At 42.5% G+C, this 12,521-nt stretch overlaps 1 protein-coding gene across 7 annotated transcripts in view; it reads right to left on the bottom strand.

The window, feature by feature from the left end:
• Positions 1 to 4,363: 4,363 nt before the first annotated feature.
• gcgra (glucagon receptor a) overlaps positions 4,364 to 12,521 on the bottom strand; it is a 40,482-nt gene continuing 32,324 nt past the window's right edge. For 3 of the 7 annotated variants that reach the window (XM_085784044.1, XM_085784047.1, XM_085784045.1), the window contains exons 5-14: positions 12,415 to 12,512; positions 12,126 to 12,220; positions 11,406 to 11,601; positions 10,063 to 10,222; positions 9,922 to 9,982; positions 8,802 to 8,871; positions 7,202 to 7,290; positions 6,962 to 7,106; positions 5,335 to 5,376; positions 4,364 to 5,233 (exon numbers count right to left, since the gene is read on the bottom strand). In XM_085784044.1, coding sequence (XP_085640170.1) covers positions 4,826 to 5,233; positions 5,335 to 5,376; positions 6,962 to 7,106; positions 7,202 to 7,290; positions 8,802 to 8,871; positions 9,922 to 9,982; positions 10,063 to 10,222; positions 11,406 to 11,601; positions 12,126 to 12,220; positions 12,415 to 12,512 — 1,364 coding nt within the window. In that variant the 3' untranslated portion in view covers positions 4,364 to 4,825. The remainder of the gene's footprint in view (positions 5,234 to 5,334; positions 5,377 to 6,961; positions 7,107 to 7,201; positions 7,291 to 8,801; positions 8,872 to 9,921; positions 9,983 to 10,062; positions 10,223 to 11,405; positions 11,602 to 12,125; positions 12,221 to 12,414; positions 12,513 to 12,521) is intronic. The other 4 variants (XM_085784050.1, XM_085784051.1, XM_085784049.1 and 1 more) reach the window with 3 other exon arrangements.

Raw genomic sequence — 12,521 nt, 5'->3', positions numbered from 1 at the left:
CAGGCTGTGGTGTCTCAGCGGGGTCACAGTGTGATCATCTTAACATAACAGGTTTTAAATCTTTGTCAACCTGTGATGAAAATGCAAATATTTCGAATAGCCAAATTTCAAAGTGGTGCGAATGATGCAGCCCTGAGTTCTAGTATAATAAATACTGAGTAAGACTGGAGCCAGCTAGCTGCTCGTAGGGCTCCACAGCTCGGTAAAGCCAGACCTTTAATGGCTCTGCGGTTGGACTGGGAAAGAAATTCTGCAGTTGGATTTATCCGTCGGGACCAGGTCTCATGATTTACACTAATGGAGCTGGTAAGTGACGGAGCTGCTAAAATCTTTACGAACTTTATGAGTCCACCTGCCGTGTCAGGATTTGAACCGGTTGTTTCCCCATGGCCCGTCTGCCTGTGTTGTGGGCTGTGGTACATTTATGTGGTTATGCAGTGGTGAAACTCTTAAAATGTCAATGCAGCAAAGAATTGTGGGACAGCGTTATCTCCTGTCCTTACATAAAGAAAGACCAAGTGTTTAAGATGATAAGATAGGAGGTATTGAACTTCCTTTCCTTATCATTTAGAGAATTTGAACTCCTGCCAAGATTGTCACTTAGATGTTTCAAGGTTATTTCATGAAGTAGGAAACCTTCCTAAGGAAATCAGACTTTTCAGCTGCTGCTCTGGTTTCATCTCTTTTTTATTTGACACCTTGACACCATCGTTTCTTCTGCCTGGCAGGTTGCTGTCACCTGAGCACTGTGTTGTGTTAAAGTCTGTTCACCATCCTTTTGTGTCCGCCTTAACTTTAACTTTAACCTAAACCTAACCACAGGTGCTGACACAACAAACAGGATACTTCTCTGCACTACCTAGAGCATTAGCTGTTGCTGTGAGTTTATAAATGTGGGACTCACATGGACTAACATGCACCCTGGATACTAAAACCACCCAAAAAAAACTCTTTAATCAATTTTATAGGACTTTTAAAGCTAAACTAATTGCATTTAACTGTCTCCATGCATTAATCTCTAGCAGGTCAGACTACTATAACACTCAATGGCGGCACTTGTACAGTTGTATGTATCACGTCACCTCCTGAACCCATTTCATTTTCTGTTGTATTTGTTCTTCACTTCCTGTTTTATTTCGACTAACCTTTCCTCTTCTTCCAAATGTACACTTCCTGCCATCAGGACTTTCCCACCCCTGTCATTGTCCACCCCGCCCCTATTGTCCTGCACCTGTGTCTCAATGACTTTCCCTTCTAGAGTACTTAGTCTGCTGTCCTCTGTCCTCTGAGACCGTTCATCTGCTGTTTTGTTCCCTGTATCAGGGGCTCCAGTATATCTCTGTGTTCAGCCTCGGGGTGTGTACGACCATTTTCTCATGTCTACATCTTTATGTTTAGATTTTGTCTTTCAATTTAAACCCTTACATACCGCAAAGGGCAAATTAAAAAAAATACCTTAAATGTAATGACTTTTCTTAAAGTGATCTAAAATACACAAAATGTCTTTTTTGTTAATCTCACAATTTTCTCCTCAGTAAAATATATATAAATCATTATGGCTGTTATGTTTAAACAATAATTTATATTGATGGGGTGGTGTAAAATAGATTAATATCTATATTGGCTATATAAATCTGTAGTTCTTATATAGATTTGTAGGGTCTTGGGTCATACTTGACAGTATGAAAGCCTTTCAGACTGTGAGAAATGTTCAGACGCAGAAATCTCTAATCTAACATCAGAGAGGTATGTATGGGGGAGGAGGGTCTAAAAGCTATTCAACCGACAAGCAGTCAGGTATACAGGTACTTTTATAAGGTACAGGGAAGTTGAACCTGAGTGGCTTTCAAAAGTCAATGCGAGCTGAACTATCTCGTGGGTTTGGGCCACAATAGTGAGTGCAAGCAGCACCTGACCTCAGGGTAGAATCAATATTCACCTCACTCATAGGCCGACTTGGCATTCAGCCGACAAACCAGCCGCTGCAGCCTACATCCTCAAGAAGCCAAGAAAACATGACTTTCAACACTATGAATGTCCACTAATACAAGAAAAAACACACAAAGTTAAAATAGTCTTTCACATACATTGTAATTTATTCTTTCACTATTTGGACAAAGTCTGATGAGCGGACACAATATATGATGAACTGTATACACCTGAACACAGTCAGTTTTTTTACTGATTGGCTCCTCACAGCAAATATACTTTACATAACCACCTTTTAAGAGAAAGAAAAGGAACATACTGATATGGGCCTTTTTAAAGAATACATTCAGACAAGAACCACTTTGGTCCAGAAAGGGGGAGTGACCCAAACTGCTGGTTTCAAAAAAACATATATGGTTATGGTCACAGCTTAATATACATGTATTACTTTGAAATAAAAATCAACAATATACTTATATACTCTACTGAACTCATACTATTTTAGTCAAGGTGTACAACATTCGTCTGTTACCGTGTCAGTATCAAACCATTTCTCCTGCTCAAGAAAAACAAGAAAAACATTGCAGGTTCACCTCTGAGCACCGGCAGCGCCACGGTGTGCGTCATGCCCGAGCTCAATTCCGAGTACTGGATATCTACCGACCTCCTCTATTACAATCCTCAGCAGATATTGGTGGAAAAATAGCCTCATTCCGCAATTTTGTTTCCCAGACTCAACACCACCACCTGGTTGAAGTGTAAATGCACAGAGCCATTATCTGAATGACAAACACGTCGCCGTTGTGCTTCAATTCAACTCTACAAAACGACACAGAGACCGACTTCCATGATAATAAACAGAGCCGTGTCTTCTTTATGCCTTATATAGGCACAACTTCTGGGAATGTCCTGTGGTGTGATACTCTACATGCTAGAGTGGGACTGACTCATATCGACCTATGACCTCTGTGCTCTGTGTGAAGCCAGTTGCACTGGTTTATATCAACCAACTGCTCCAATGGCTGCAGCCAGTGATTCATCCTATTACACATCCACAAATCTTGAGTACTAAAACTATACACATTCATACATACCTGAAAATACTCTCCCTCTCTCTCCTTCCCACACACACACACATATATACAGACAGACATGCATGAAATATATTGGTAGCAATCAGATAAATCACCTGTTTAAACACATACGTATGTACACACAGTATTAAGAAATTATAAATTAACATTGTGCAAATAGTCATAGATACAAAGTCAAGTTGAGTTAGTTCTGTAAAATGTTTAGCAACTTAAAGGTTGCAATCAAAACAGTTTAAAAAAAAAAAGCTTCCCTTTAAAAAAAATAAAATAATGCAATGTATTCAGAAGCAAATGTACCGCTGTTAATTTAGCTGTCTTTGTCACTAGTATGCATACCAGAGAGGATTTGTTCTACCTTTTCTACCTTTTTAGAGCGCAGCGTTTTGTTCATTGTCCGCGCCCCAACCACGGACACAGAGTAAGGCTGAGTACTGAAAACACTGTCTGTAGAGTAACTGGGCGCATGCAGTCATCCGCACAGTCCGTCTGACATTTATAGCACTTGCGCCGATGTGATGGCACCGTACACAACTTACAGCTCAAGTTCACTAAATCCGCGCAATCTTGCATGCATGTATATTTAGCATCGCAAAAAAAAAGAAAGATCCTTGTGCCAGAGGTGACATGCTATTTAGAGTCACAGTGCTGGATTCATACTTTATGCATGCGTGCCTTTACAGGCCATGTCTATAAGCTGTGTATTTTTATCCTTGATTTGAGTGCACAGTTCTCCGCCCCCCCCCCCATCGCCTTCCATCACAAGGGTCGAGTAGGCTACTGTGTATAAGTTCATATGGTACACCAAGGGGTGTGAGTCAGACAATGTCTTGACGGCGGAAAAAGGGGGAAGAAAAGGGTTTTAATGGCAACTGTTCCCCTTGAAAACACATCTGGCACATTTACACAGTCGTAACTATAGCACTCAGTCAGCAGTATCCAAGGTTTAGACCTATATAAAAAAGTTTATTTTATTGTAAAACACCAAAGTATGTCAAGCGATGGTAATTTTTTAGCTTATCTATAATTCATCCTATGCCATCTCTTGACCTCCTTTAAGGTCTGTGTGTGTGTGTGTGTAAGCCAGGAATGACCCTGGTGAGAGCAGCTGCCAGTTTCCCATGGGCCCTGGATGGGGGCCGTGTGAACAACACTGTGGTCACCTTTCTGTATGAGGTACAGCCAACAGAATGTTTTATCTTTTTTTTTTCTCTGTACATTTACATCAAAGTCAGTATAGACAAAAAAAACACATAATCAGAGCAAAGCGAAAAAAGAAAAAAGGCAATCTCCTCTTCCCTGTTCCCTACCCTGTTCCTGCTCCATGCGTCACTTGTTTGGTCTTTTCTCTCTTGTGTATGCAGTTCAATGTCCAGTTTGTCTTTAACCTCCAGTACCACAAAACACACATTTGATACAAAGCACAAATTAAAGCAGGGGCTCAAGCAAGGACCCTGTGTTTTTTGTTGTTGTTGTTTTGTTGCCGATGTTAAGCTCTTGAGGTTTTTTCATATTAATGTACATGGCTTTTCTGCCTTGAGATGCTGTTGTCGCATTGTCCAACATGCAGCAGTTTCTTACACTGTCTGACAAAAACATCCATTCACAAAGCTCACAGCACGTTACACCCCCTCAGCGTGGATGTCTGCCATATTGGTCTCCAATCTCAGGCTGTGGAGAGGGGGCTGAGCGCCGCTCGGTCTCCCAGTGACACCAATCTCTGAGCAAAGAGACGACACATGACTCCATCAAGCCCCAGCTCTTCACAGCCACCCAGGCCAGGTATGTCAGAGCCAGGAGAGAGCTCAAAGCTCTCCAGCTTTCATCACCAAGTTCTCGTTCCCCGTGTCTTTCGCCGACTCGTTCTCCCTCTGCGCCTCGTAACACTGCACCTTGTCCGTGAGGTTGATGTCCTCCACCAGTGTGCAATTGCTGCCGGTTCCCTCGTGCAGCGGGGAGGCGCACTGGCCCGCCTCCTTACTGTGGACGACACCGTTATGGCAGCCGGTCACCAGCATGTGCCTCTCCTCGGGGCTGCAGACCGGGGCGGAGGTTTTGGCGATGTCCGGGAGGTGAGACAGTTGAGTGGAGACGTGGTTGAGCAGGCTGCCTGTCTTGGTGTTGGGGGTATTGCTGTAGGTGTGGCGGTATTCCTCCTCGATGTTCCTGCCTAGCTTCCAGCGCTTCCACTTCTTCAGGATCTCAGACTGCACCTGAAGCAACGATGGAGACAAAAGTGGAGGTCATTAATGTGAGAAAGGAAGATAAGTCAGTGTGTGGACTAAAATGTTTTATACAAAATGAGGAGACTCACTTCTTTGTTAACAAAGCAGTACAAGATGGCCACCAAGAGACCCTGTGGACACAAACACTGGGTCAATCTTCAGCATTAAAGCAACATTATTTCACCTTGAAATTATAGTTTCATAAACATTTTGATGTTTCATTGACTTGTAACAGGGAGAATGGCTCCTGTCATCGACACAGCGCCCCCTCCTGGCCTGGTATTGCATCTTGTAACTCTGGCCAGTACACATTTCGCTTTCCGCCCACACATCATACACCAACATCAACACCTCTCACGTCGCTAAAAGAAGCTAGTTAGCTAACAATTATCAGTGTTTTCGTCAGGGCAGAGACCAAAGAAGAGTTGTAGGAGGAAGAGAAGAGAGAGTAGCCGAGCAAGGCAAAAGATGATGGTCAAGCTTAGACCGGCTTTTACTCACTGGCAAGAGCTCAAAGAAAGGACAGGACCCAAGAACGACGCCAAACTCACCATCTTGTTTCTAGACTAATCTAAGTAAGTTTTTGTCTTACTTAGGCTTCAGCTCATTAATCAGTGTGTGTGTGTGTGTGTGTGTGTGTGTGTGGTGATTTCAGATCAAATCACACTGATTCAACATGACACTCTCTGTGTGTGAGTGGGGCAATTTGCAACTTGTATTTACGACAGTAATGTGCTGTAAAATGAAACTGCATGTGCCACTGTAGGGAGATCTCCGAGAGCAAAAAAAACCCCAAAACAATTCTTCCACATTAGGGATTTAAATAATGACAAAATCCAAATGGCTGAAGCCATGAAGACATGACTAAGTGGCCTCAGGCGCTCCATGTGCTCACATCAACACATCCACATTTTTGTGGATGAGCAAAACTGACTGCAACGGCTCATTTAAGAGTGTCTTCTGTTTTAGACTCCCACAGCATCCTCTCTCTCTCTCTCCCTCCACAGTATCTCTCTCTCTTGCTCTCTCCCTGTTGGTTGGCTGTAATCTTGACACATGTCATCTGTGTCTACAAAAGGTCACCGTGGTTATTATCCTACAGTGGTACCCAGCCAGGTAGTTGCATAGCCAGCACAGTGTGTTCATGTAATGCATCCTGACACACAAGTAAATACAGCAGTTCTCAGTGGTCTGGGGGGGAGGGAGCGCGACATCCCAACAGATCGCTGAACAAGCTGATCTGGTTCGACACTTAGTCAGTTAGCGGCAGATGAAAGAATTTCGTGGTGTGTTGTAAATTTGGCACAACACGATTTTTGGGACTTGGATTTGATTAGGAGATAGTTACACATCTGTAATGTATGCTTCTTCCTTTTAATCTTATTAAGTTGAGATATAAGAAGAGAGCAGAGTTTGTAGAAGATTTATCCCATTTCAGCATGTCCCATTTATCTCCTCCATCTCTCCTCACAATAAATAGTATGCCTCTGTTTTCTAATTTGTCTCAGTATGGGGACAAGTGTTGGGATTTATTGGGCCATAAGATACCACATCTATGTCTCCACACTCAAACTCTGATTCACTACCAGTTGCAAAGATGCAAGATATTCTCCCCAACAAGAGCCATGATGCTGAGTGTGTTTTGATAAACGGTGTGTTTGTCAGCGAAAGCAATAGCTGATACTTCTGTTAAAGTTCCTGATATAATAGTCTGACCTGGAAGGAGGAGAAGAAGAGGTCTATGAAGAGCTTGGTGAGGCGCAGGCCAATGGTGGTTTTAGTGGATTCATCTGTCACAAAGATAAAGACCACCTGATGGATGCCCAGCAGAGGAATCAGGGTTAAGGTCGATTTTGCCAACCTGAGTGAGAGAGAAAGCACAGGATGAAAGGAGAGAAAGAAATAAAAACATAGCAGCACAGTAAATAGAAAACATGTTTTCAGGTGTGAACTGACCTGAACTTGTAATCCGTGTATCTCATTTGATGCGCTTGAAGTTTTGACACAAGAATTTCAATAATATGGATAAAAATGAGGAAGTTGATCTGTGAAAGACAGAGGCAACAGAGTTAAAAACACATTTGGATTATAGGTAAAACAGATGTTAACGGATCAGTTAAGGTAAAACATACTTTCAAATTTAATTACAGATATGTGTTTTCATACAGAAAGAATCAGCTTATCGTAATAAGGTTCAGAGAGACACTCTGAGATTTGGGCTGCTTCCCTGCTACAGTGGAGACGTAGGGAAATGTTATTAGTGCCCCTCAAAGCAGAGAGAAATTACACCAAAAGATATCACTTCCAGATACACACAGTCAGAGAAATGAAAGTGAAATCTGAACTGGAAAATGGCAGCAATCTCAGATATGAATATCACAGTCCCTCTGCGGATAAAACCAAAAGTATCTGAAATAGTACGTAAAATACATACAGTACATATCTTGTGGTTTGGGTGAGTGGACTCTACATTATTGTTCACAGCAAGACTATTTTTGTTATCGGAGCAGCTGGCATTTCAAGGAGCAGTGGGTGTCCTCCTGATGAAAATCATTCATGATGTGACCTTTTTATTTACAACTAAGTCGTTACGGGTAATTTGCAGGTGTTTTGGAAGTATAGGAAGGGAAGCTGAGCTTAATTTGTACATGCAATTATTATCTAGGTTTTATTTTAAACTATGTGATAATACTGTTACATCTACGTACAGTGCATTATATTGGTGCGTGGCTTGGTTTGTGTAATGAAGGATTTGTAGTTTGAGGACATTTTCTTCAGTCAAGTTACTTAATAAATAGGTAATAAAAAACAAATAAAACATAATAGTTTTTATTCATTATGTACAAGGTTGACAGCAATAATATATGTGCCGCTTTATTAGGACTGAGTGGAGTATACAGTCGATTTAATGTCTTGTATATATTTATATATACCATATATGTGTGTTATTATTTCATGTGTGTATATACTTTGATCTTCAAGGGAAATTACTAATGGAATTTCTGCAAGTTGCAGTAATCATTTCAGCAGTGACAGCGACACACACACACACACACACACACACACACACACACACACACACAAAGAGGGAAGCAGTGAAATGGGAACCAGCCCTCCCGACCCTGCGACAACTCAAACACAGGAATTCCTGTGAGATACAGGCCACTTAGCAGAACGATTAATGCATGGAAAATGCCTGCATGTCTGTGTAACCAGCCTGACACAAGGGCCATGACAAATTGGACTTATATAAAAGCTCGGGAGTGACCTTTGCAGAGCACACCTACAATAAAATGCCCGGGTCACAGTACGGATAGAGGCCATATTTCCGTAATCCAAAAACCTTTGACTCTTAGCATGTTTCCCAGATGGTAACGTGGACAGACAACGTTTCACACTTCATGAATAAAAGGGGTGTGCTCAATATTGTATTGGTAAATGACTATTTGGATGAGAAACATCATCACATACACTGAATGATGTGAAAGGAGAAGAGTAGCGGACAGAAAAGGCAGGAAACTGAGAAACAAAATGAGAGGTAGGAAGGGGAAATTACCACCACTGCCAGCAGTATCGGCGAACGGATGATCCACCAGTAATTCATGTTTATGTTTTGCCCCCAGCACCTGTGGATGAAAAGCACTTAATGAAATACATTTCCTGCACTTTACATGAAACACTTGAAACCTCGCCTTTTGTCGCCCTGTTTTGCAAACTCTTGGTAAAATAAAAAGCTCTGTCCAGCTGATGAGCAGGATGGTGTGGGGAGAGGGCGAGGGTTGGGGTTAGGGGTTACCACCACTGTGGGTTTCTATGCTCAGTGTAGTCAGTCGGTTTAGAAAGCGTGCCCTCAAAATCCACATGTGTTTTCTGTTTAGATCCCCAATATGTGGTTAGTTTATCCAAATGACGCCTGTTTGGAAATTTGCTCCGCCGTCTGGGGCAGCGACCGAGACCATCACAGAGGCAGCAGCCGGGCTGCCAAGGTGGTCGGCCAGCTAACCTGTGTCGTCATCCCGGGGGAGAAAACGATCTGCGTCGTTAATGTAGACATAGTCTAGTTTTGTTGTAGTGGGTATATTTAAATATTTCAGTATCACACAGACTACACCACTGAATGAGACCAACATTTATCTCCTAAAAAGAATTTAACCAGCCGGCGGTAAACCTCTAAAAACCTGCGGGTAAATTAATGGGCTTGTTTTCTCCCCCGGGATGATGACGCAGGTTAACCGGAATATAAGTTACAAATTAGAAATTTGTATTCGTGGATAGGAAAACATGTGTGCAAACCAAGAAATATTTGTAGATCACCCTCTGTGCATTCACAGGTATTAATGAGGCAAATATAAGCCCATATGAACACTGTAATGAAATATGAATATGACACGACTGCTGCTCTGACATGTTTCCCATATGCCGTGTCCTGCAGAACATAAAACGTGTGTGTGAAAAGTTTAATTGCAGCCAACTCTTGGTGTAGTAATTACATGTTAAATTGACCGTGCGCTGCTGAGTATCAACATTCATATGTTTTGCAGAAGGACCATCTGCCAACCTTTTTTTCTTTTTGGTATGTGGTGCTGTTTTCACTGAGAAGTCAGCACGTATTAGCGAAAATATAAAATGTTTAACAGATTCTCAACAGAGAGAGGGAGAGCTCTGTGGAAACTTACTCTTGGTTTTCATACAGGTGTTTGGCAGCAACCCAGGGCAGAAGGAATATTAATGGAGTACCTGTGAAGAAATGAGAGAAGTGGTCAGTTTGCACACCGCTGTTCAGCACACGATGAACACTCTCCCACACTCAAGCTCACCCCAACCGATGCACAGGTAGATCTTGAAGTAGTTCCTCTCCGTGAACACGGAGATCACCAGGAGGTTGTGGAGGTAGATGCCCTCCACCAGCAGCCAGTAGCTGTTGGCCATGACGCTGTACTGCATCATCACCATGGCGATGCGGCAGCTGACCGTCGTCTGCAAGAGAAGCAGGGAGAGTTTCTTTTGCAAATGTTAAAACGCGGCACGGCGTGGATGTCAAACATCATTTAACTCTGAGTGATGTGAATGGTGAGGTCGGTGCTGTGGCAGATGGGAGCTCCTTCTGCCGCCGGGAGTCAGGCTTTGTGCCTTCAGCGACCAGATTGTACAACTGTAGCAATTTTAACCCCAGCTTCATCCAGCTGTGCCCCCCCCCCCCCTCCACCCCTCTCCTATCCAACACAAACATACAAACAAAAACACATCAATCTACACAGTAGATCTTCCTTGCTTTAAAGGGATAGTTCACCCAAAATTCAAATTTCACTCATTATCTACTCACCCTCATGTCGACTAAGGGCTGGGAGAATTTTCAGAGTCCTCCGTGCCTTCTCTGAGTTACGGGGGGGTCCGCGCAGCACTATTTGTCCATATAATGGTTGTGAATGGGGCTCACTTTTCTTCGTCCAGAAAGACACACCAAAAAACATCCAAATACCTCCATAGTGCTCGTCTGTAATGTCCCTCTTGTAATGAAGCCCCGACATGAGAAATTGTTCCGAAAAAAATTAAATAAGTCTATATTTTAAGCTTGTTTGTAGCGGAAGCTCCCAGTTTCTCAGTTCACTGCTCTTCCTGTGTCAGTGCAAATCTCACGTGATTTGCACTGACTGGTGAAACAATTTCTCATGTTGGGGCTTCAATACAAGAGGGACATTACAGACGAGCAGTATGGATGTTTTTTGGTGTGTCTTATTGGACGAAGAAAAGTGAGCACGATTCACAACCATCATATGGACAAATACTGCTGCGCGGACGCCCCCGTAACTCTGAGAAGGCACGGAGGACTCTGAAACTTCTCCCAGCCCTTAGTCGACATGAGGGTGAGTAGATAATGAGTGAAATTTGAATTTTGGGTGAACTATCCCTTTTAATGAATGATTAGCCCCTACTGTACATTTATCTTTAGAGGTGTAGTGAGCTGTTATGAAACTCATAATTATGGCAGCGCAAACTTCAGCATTGAAAAACAAGTCACACTACCTTCCCCTTGGCAAATATACAGTTGCATAACCTTCCATCATTTTTGACAACACCTCCGCCACAAATAAGTAATGTACCACCCCCATAACGATCACAGTGGCTGCTACAGCTTGTTGTTCAGCTGCAGATCCCTCACACTGACCCCATTGCTGGCCAGCATCTCCACTGGAGGCATTGATGCCTGAGGGAATCCCTGCTCCTGGTCTCCACTGAGGTCCTGTGATGTGATGTTGGACACCAGCAGAGCATCCTTGATGAGGATCGACAGCGCTCGCAGGATGAAGGAGGCAAAGAGATTCATGTGGATGTTGTTCCTCATGCAGTGGAGTTTCCTAACGAACAAGAAGTATATTTAGTCATTTTCAGAAAGGCACAGCAACTGTACAGTTAATATACACACCTGAATATTTGCTAATATATCGCAAGTCATATCAGAAGAAAGGAGACTCTGAACCTCTCTTCTAAATTGGCTGATTGGTGATCCACTAAAAAAAATATAGCAATTTTTAGGCAACCATCCAGAGAAACTAAATCCTGGAAGGTTTGGTGGGGGCTTCTGTCGCCCCAAAGTTACATAAGTCCTAATGGCTTGTTTTTAGGCTCAGTTTCTCTGTGTGCATGCATTCTGTGGACTGAGCTTCTTTCTAAGTCTTAATATAGAGCTTCAACCTGCGTTATGGAAAATTGCTACATGGAAATTTTACTTTATAATGGATGAGACCTTCGAACACGACTGTATTACCACTTCTGCTCAGACATTATTTCCACTTCATGCTGTGTTTGATGCAGAATCTACTGTAGCAGTCGGCTGTAATATTATTTCCCTGAAATGAATGTAAATGAAAATCACTGTTACCTGAAGAATATGAGGATGCCAAGCGCCAACACCAAAGCCACCAGTGATAAGGAGTAGCCCACTGTGTACATGATCCGAATATGGCCGTAGTACTGCTGCAAATGAAAACACATGTCAAAATGCTGACATTTTTTTCAGTTTCTTTTTATATTCAAGTAGTGAAGTGTGTTTTTGTTTCATTTCTAATAGAGACATCAAGTCAATTATTTATATTTAAACAAGAAAATATTATTAATTCTGTTTGTTTCAGTGTCTGTTGCCTTGTAGAAAGAACCTGAGAGATCACTACTACCTGAGTTGGATGATTAGAGTCGCACTCGCTGGTGTTCTTTGTGGTCACCCACTGGCCGTTGGCATCACATTCTTGATAAACCAAGCCGTGCTGAACTACACACA

The sequence above is a fragment of the Trachurus japonicus genome, chromosome 8, assembly GCF_045865225.1.
Source record: "Trachurus japonicus isolate A0001 chromosome 8, Traja_1.0".
In the NCBI taxonomy this organism is placed as follows: Eukaryota; Metazoa; Chordata; class Actinopteri; order Carangiformes; family Carangidae; genus Trachurus; species Trachurus japonicus.
The sequence above is the reverse complement of the archived record's forward strand: the minus strand, read 5'-3'. Positions and strand labels throughout refer to the sequence as shown.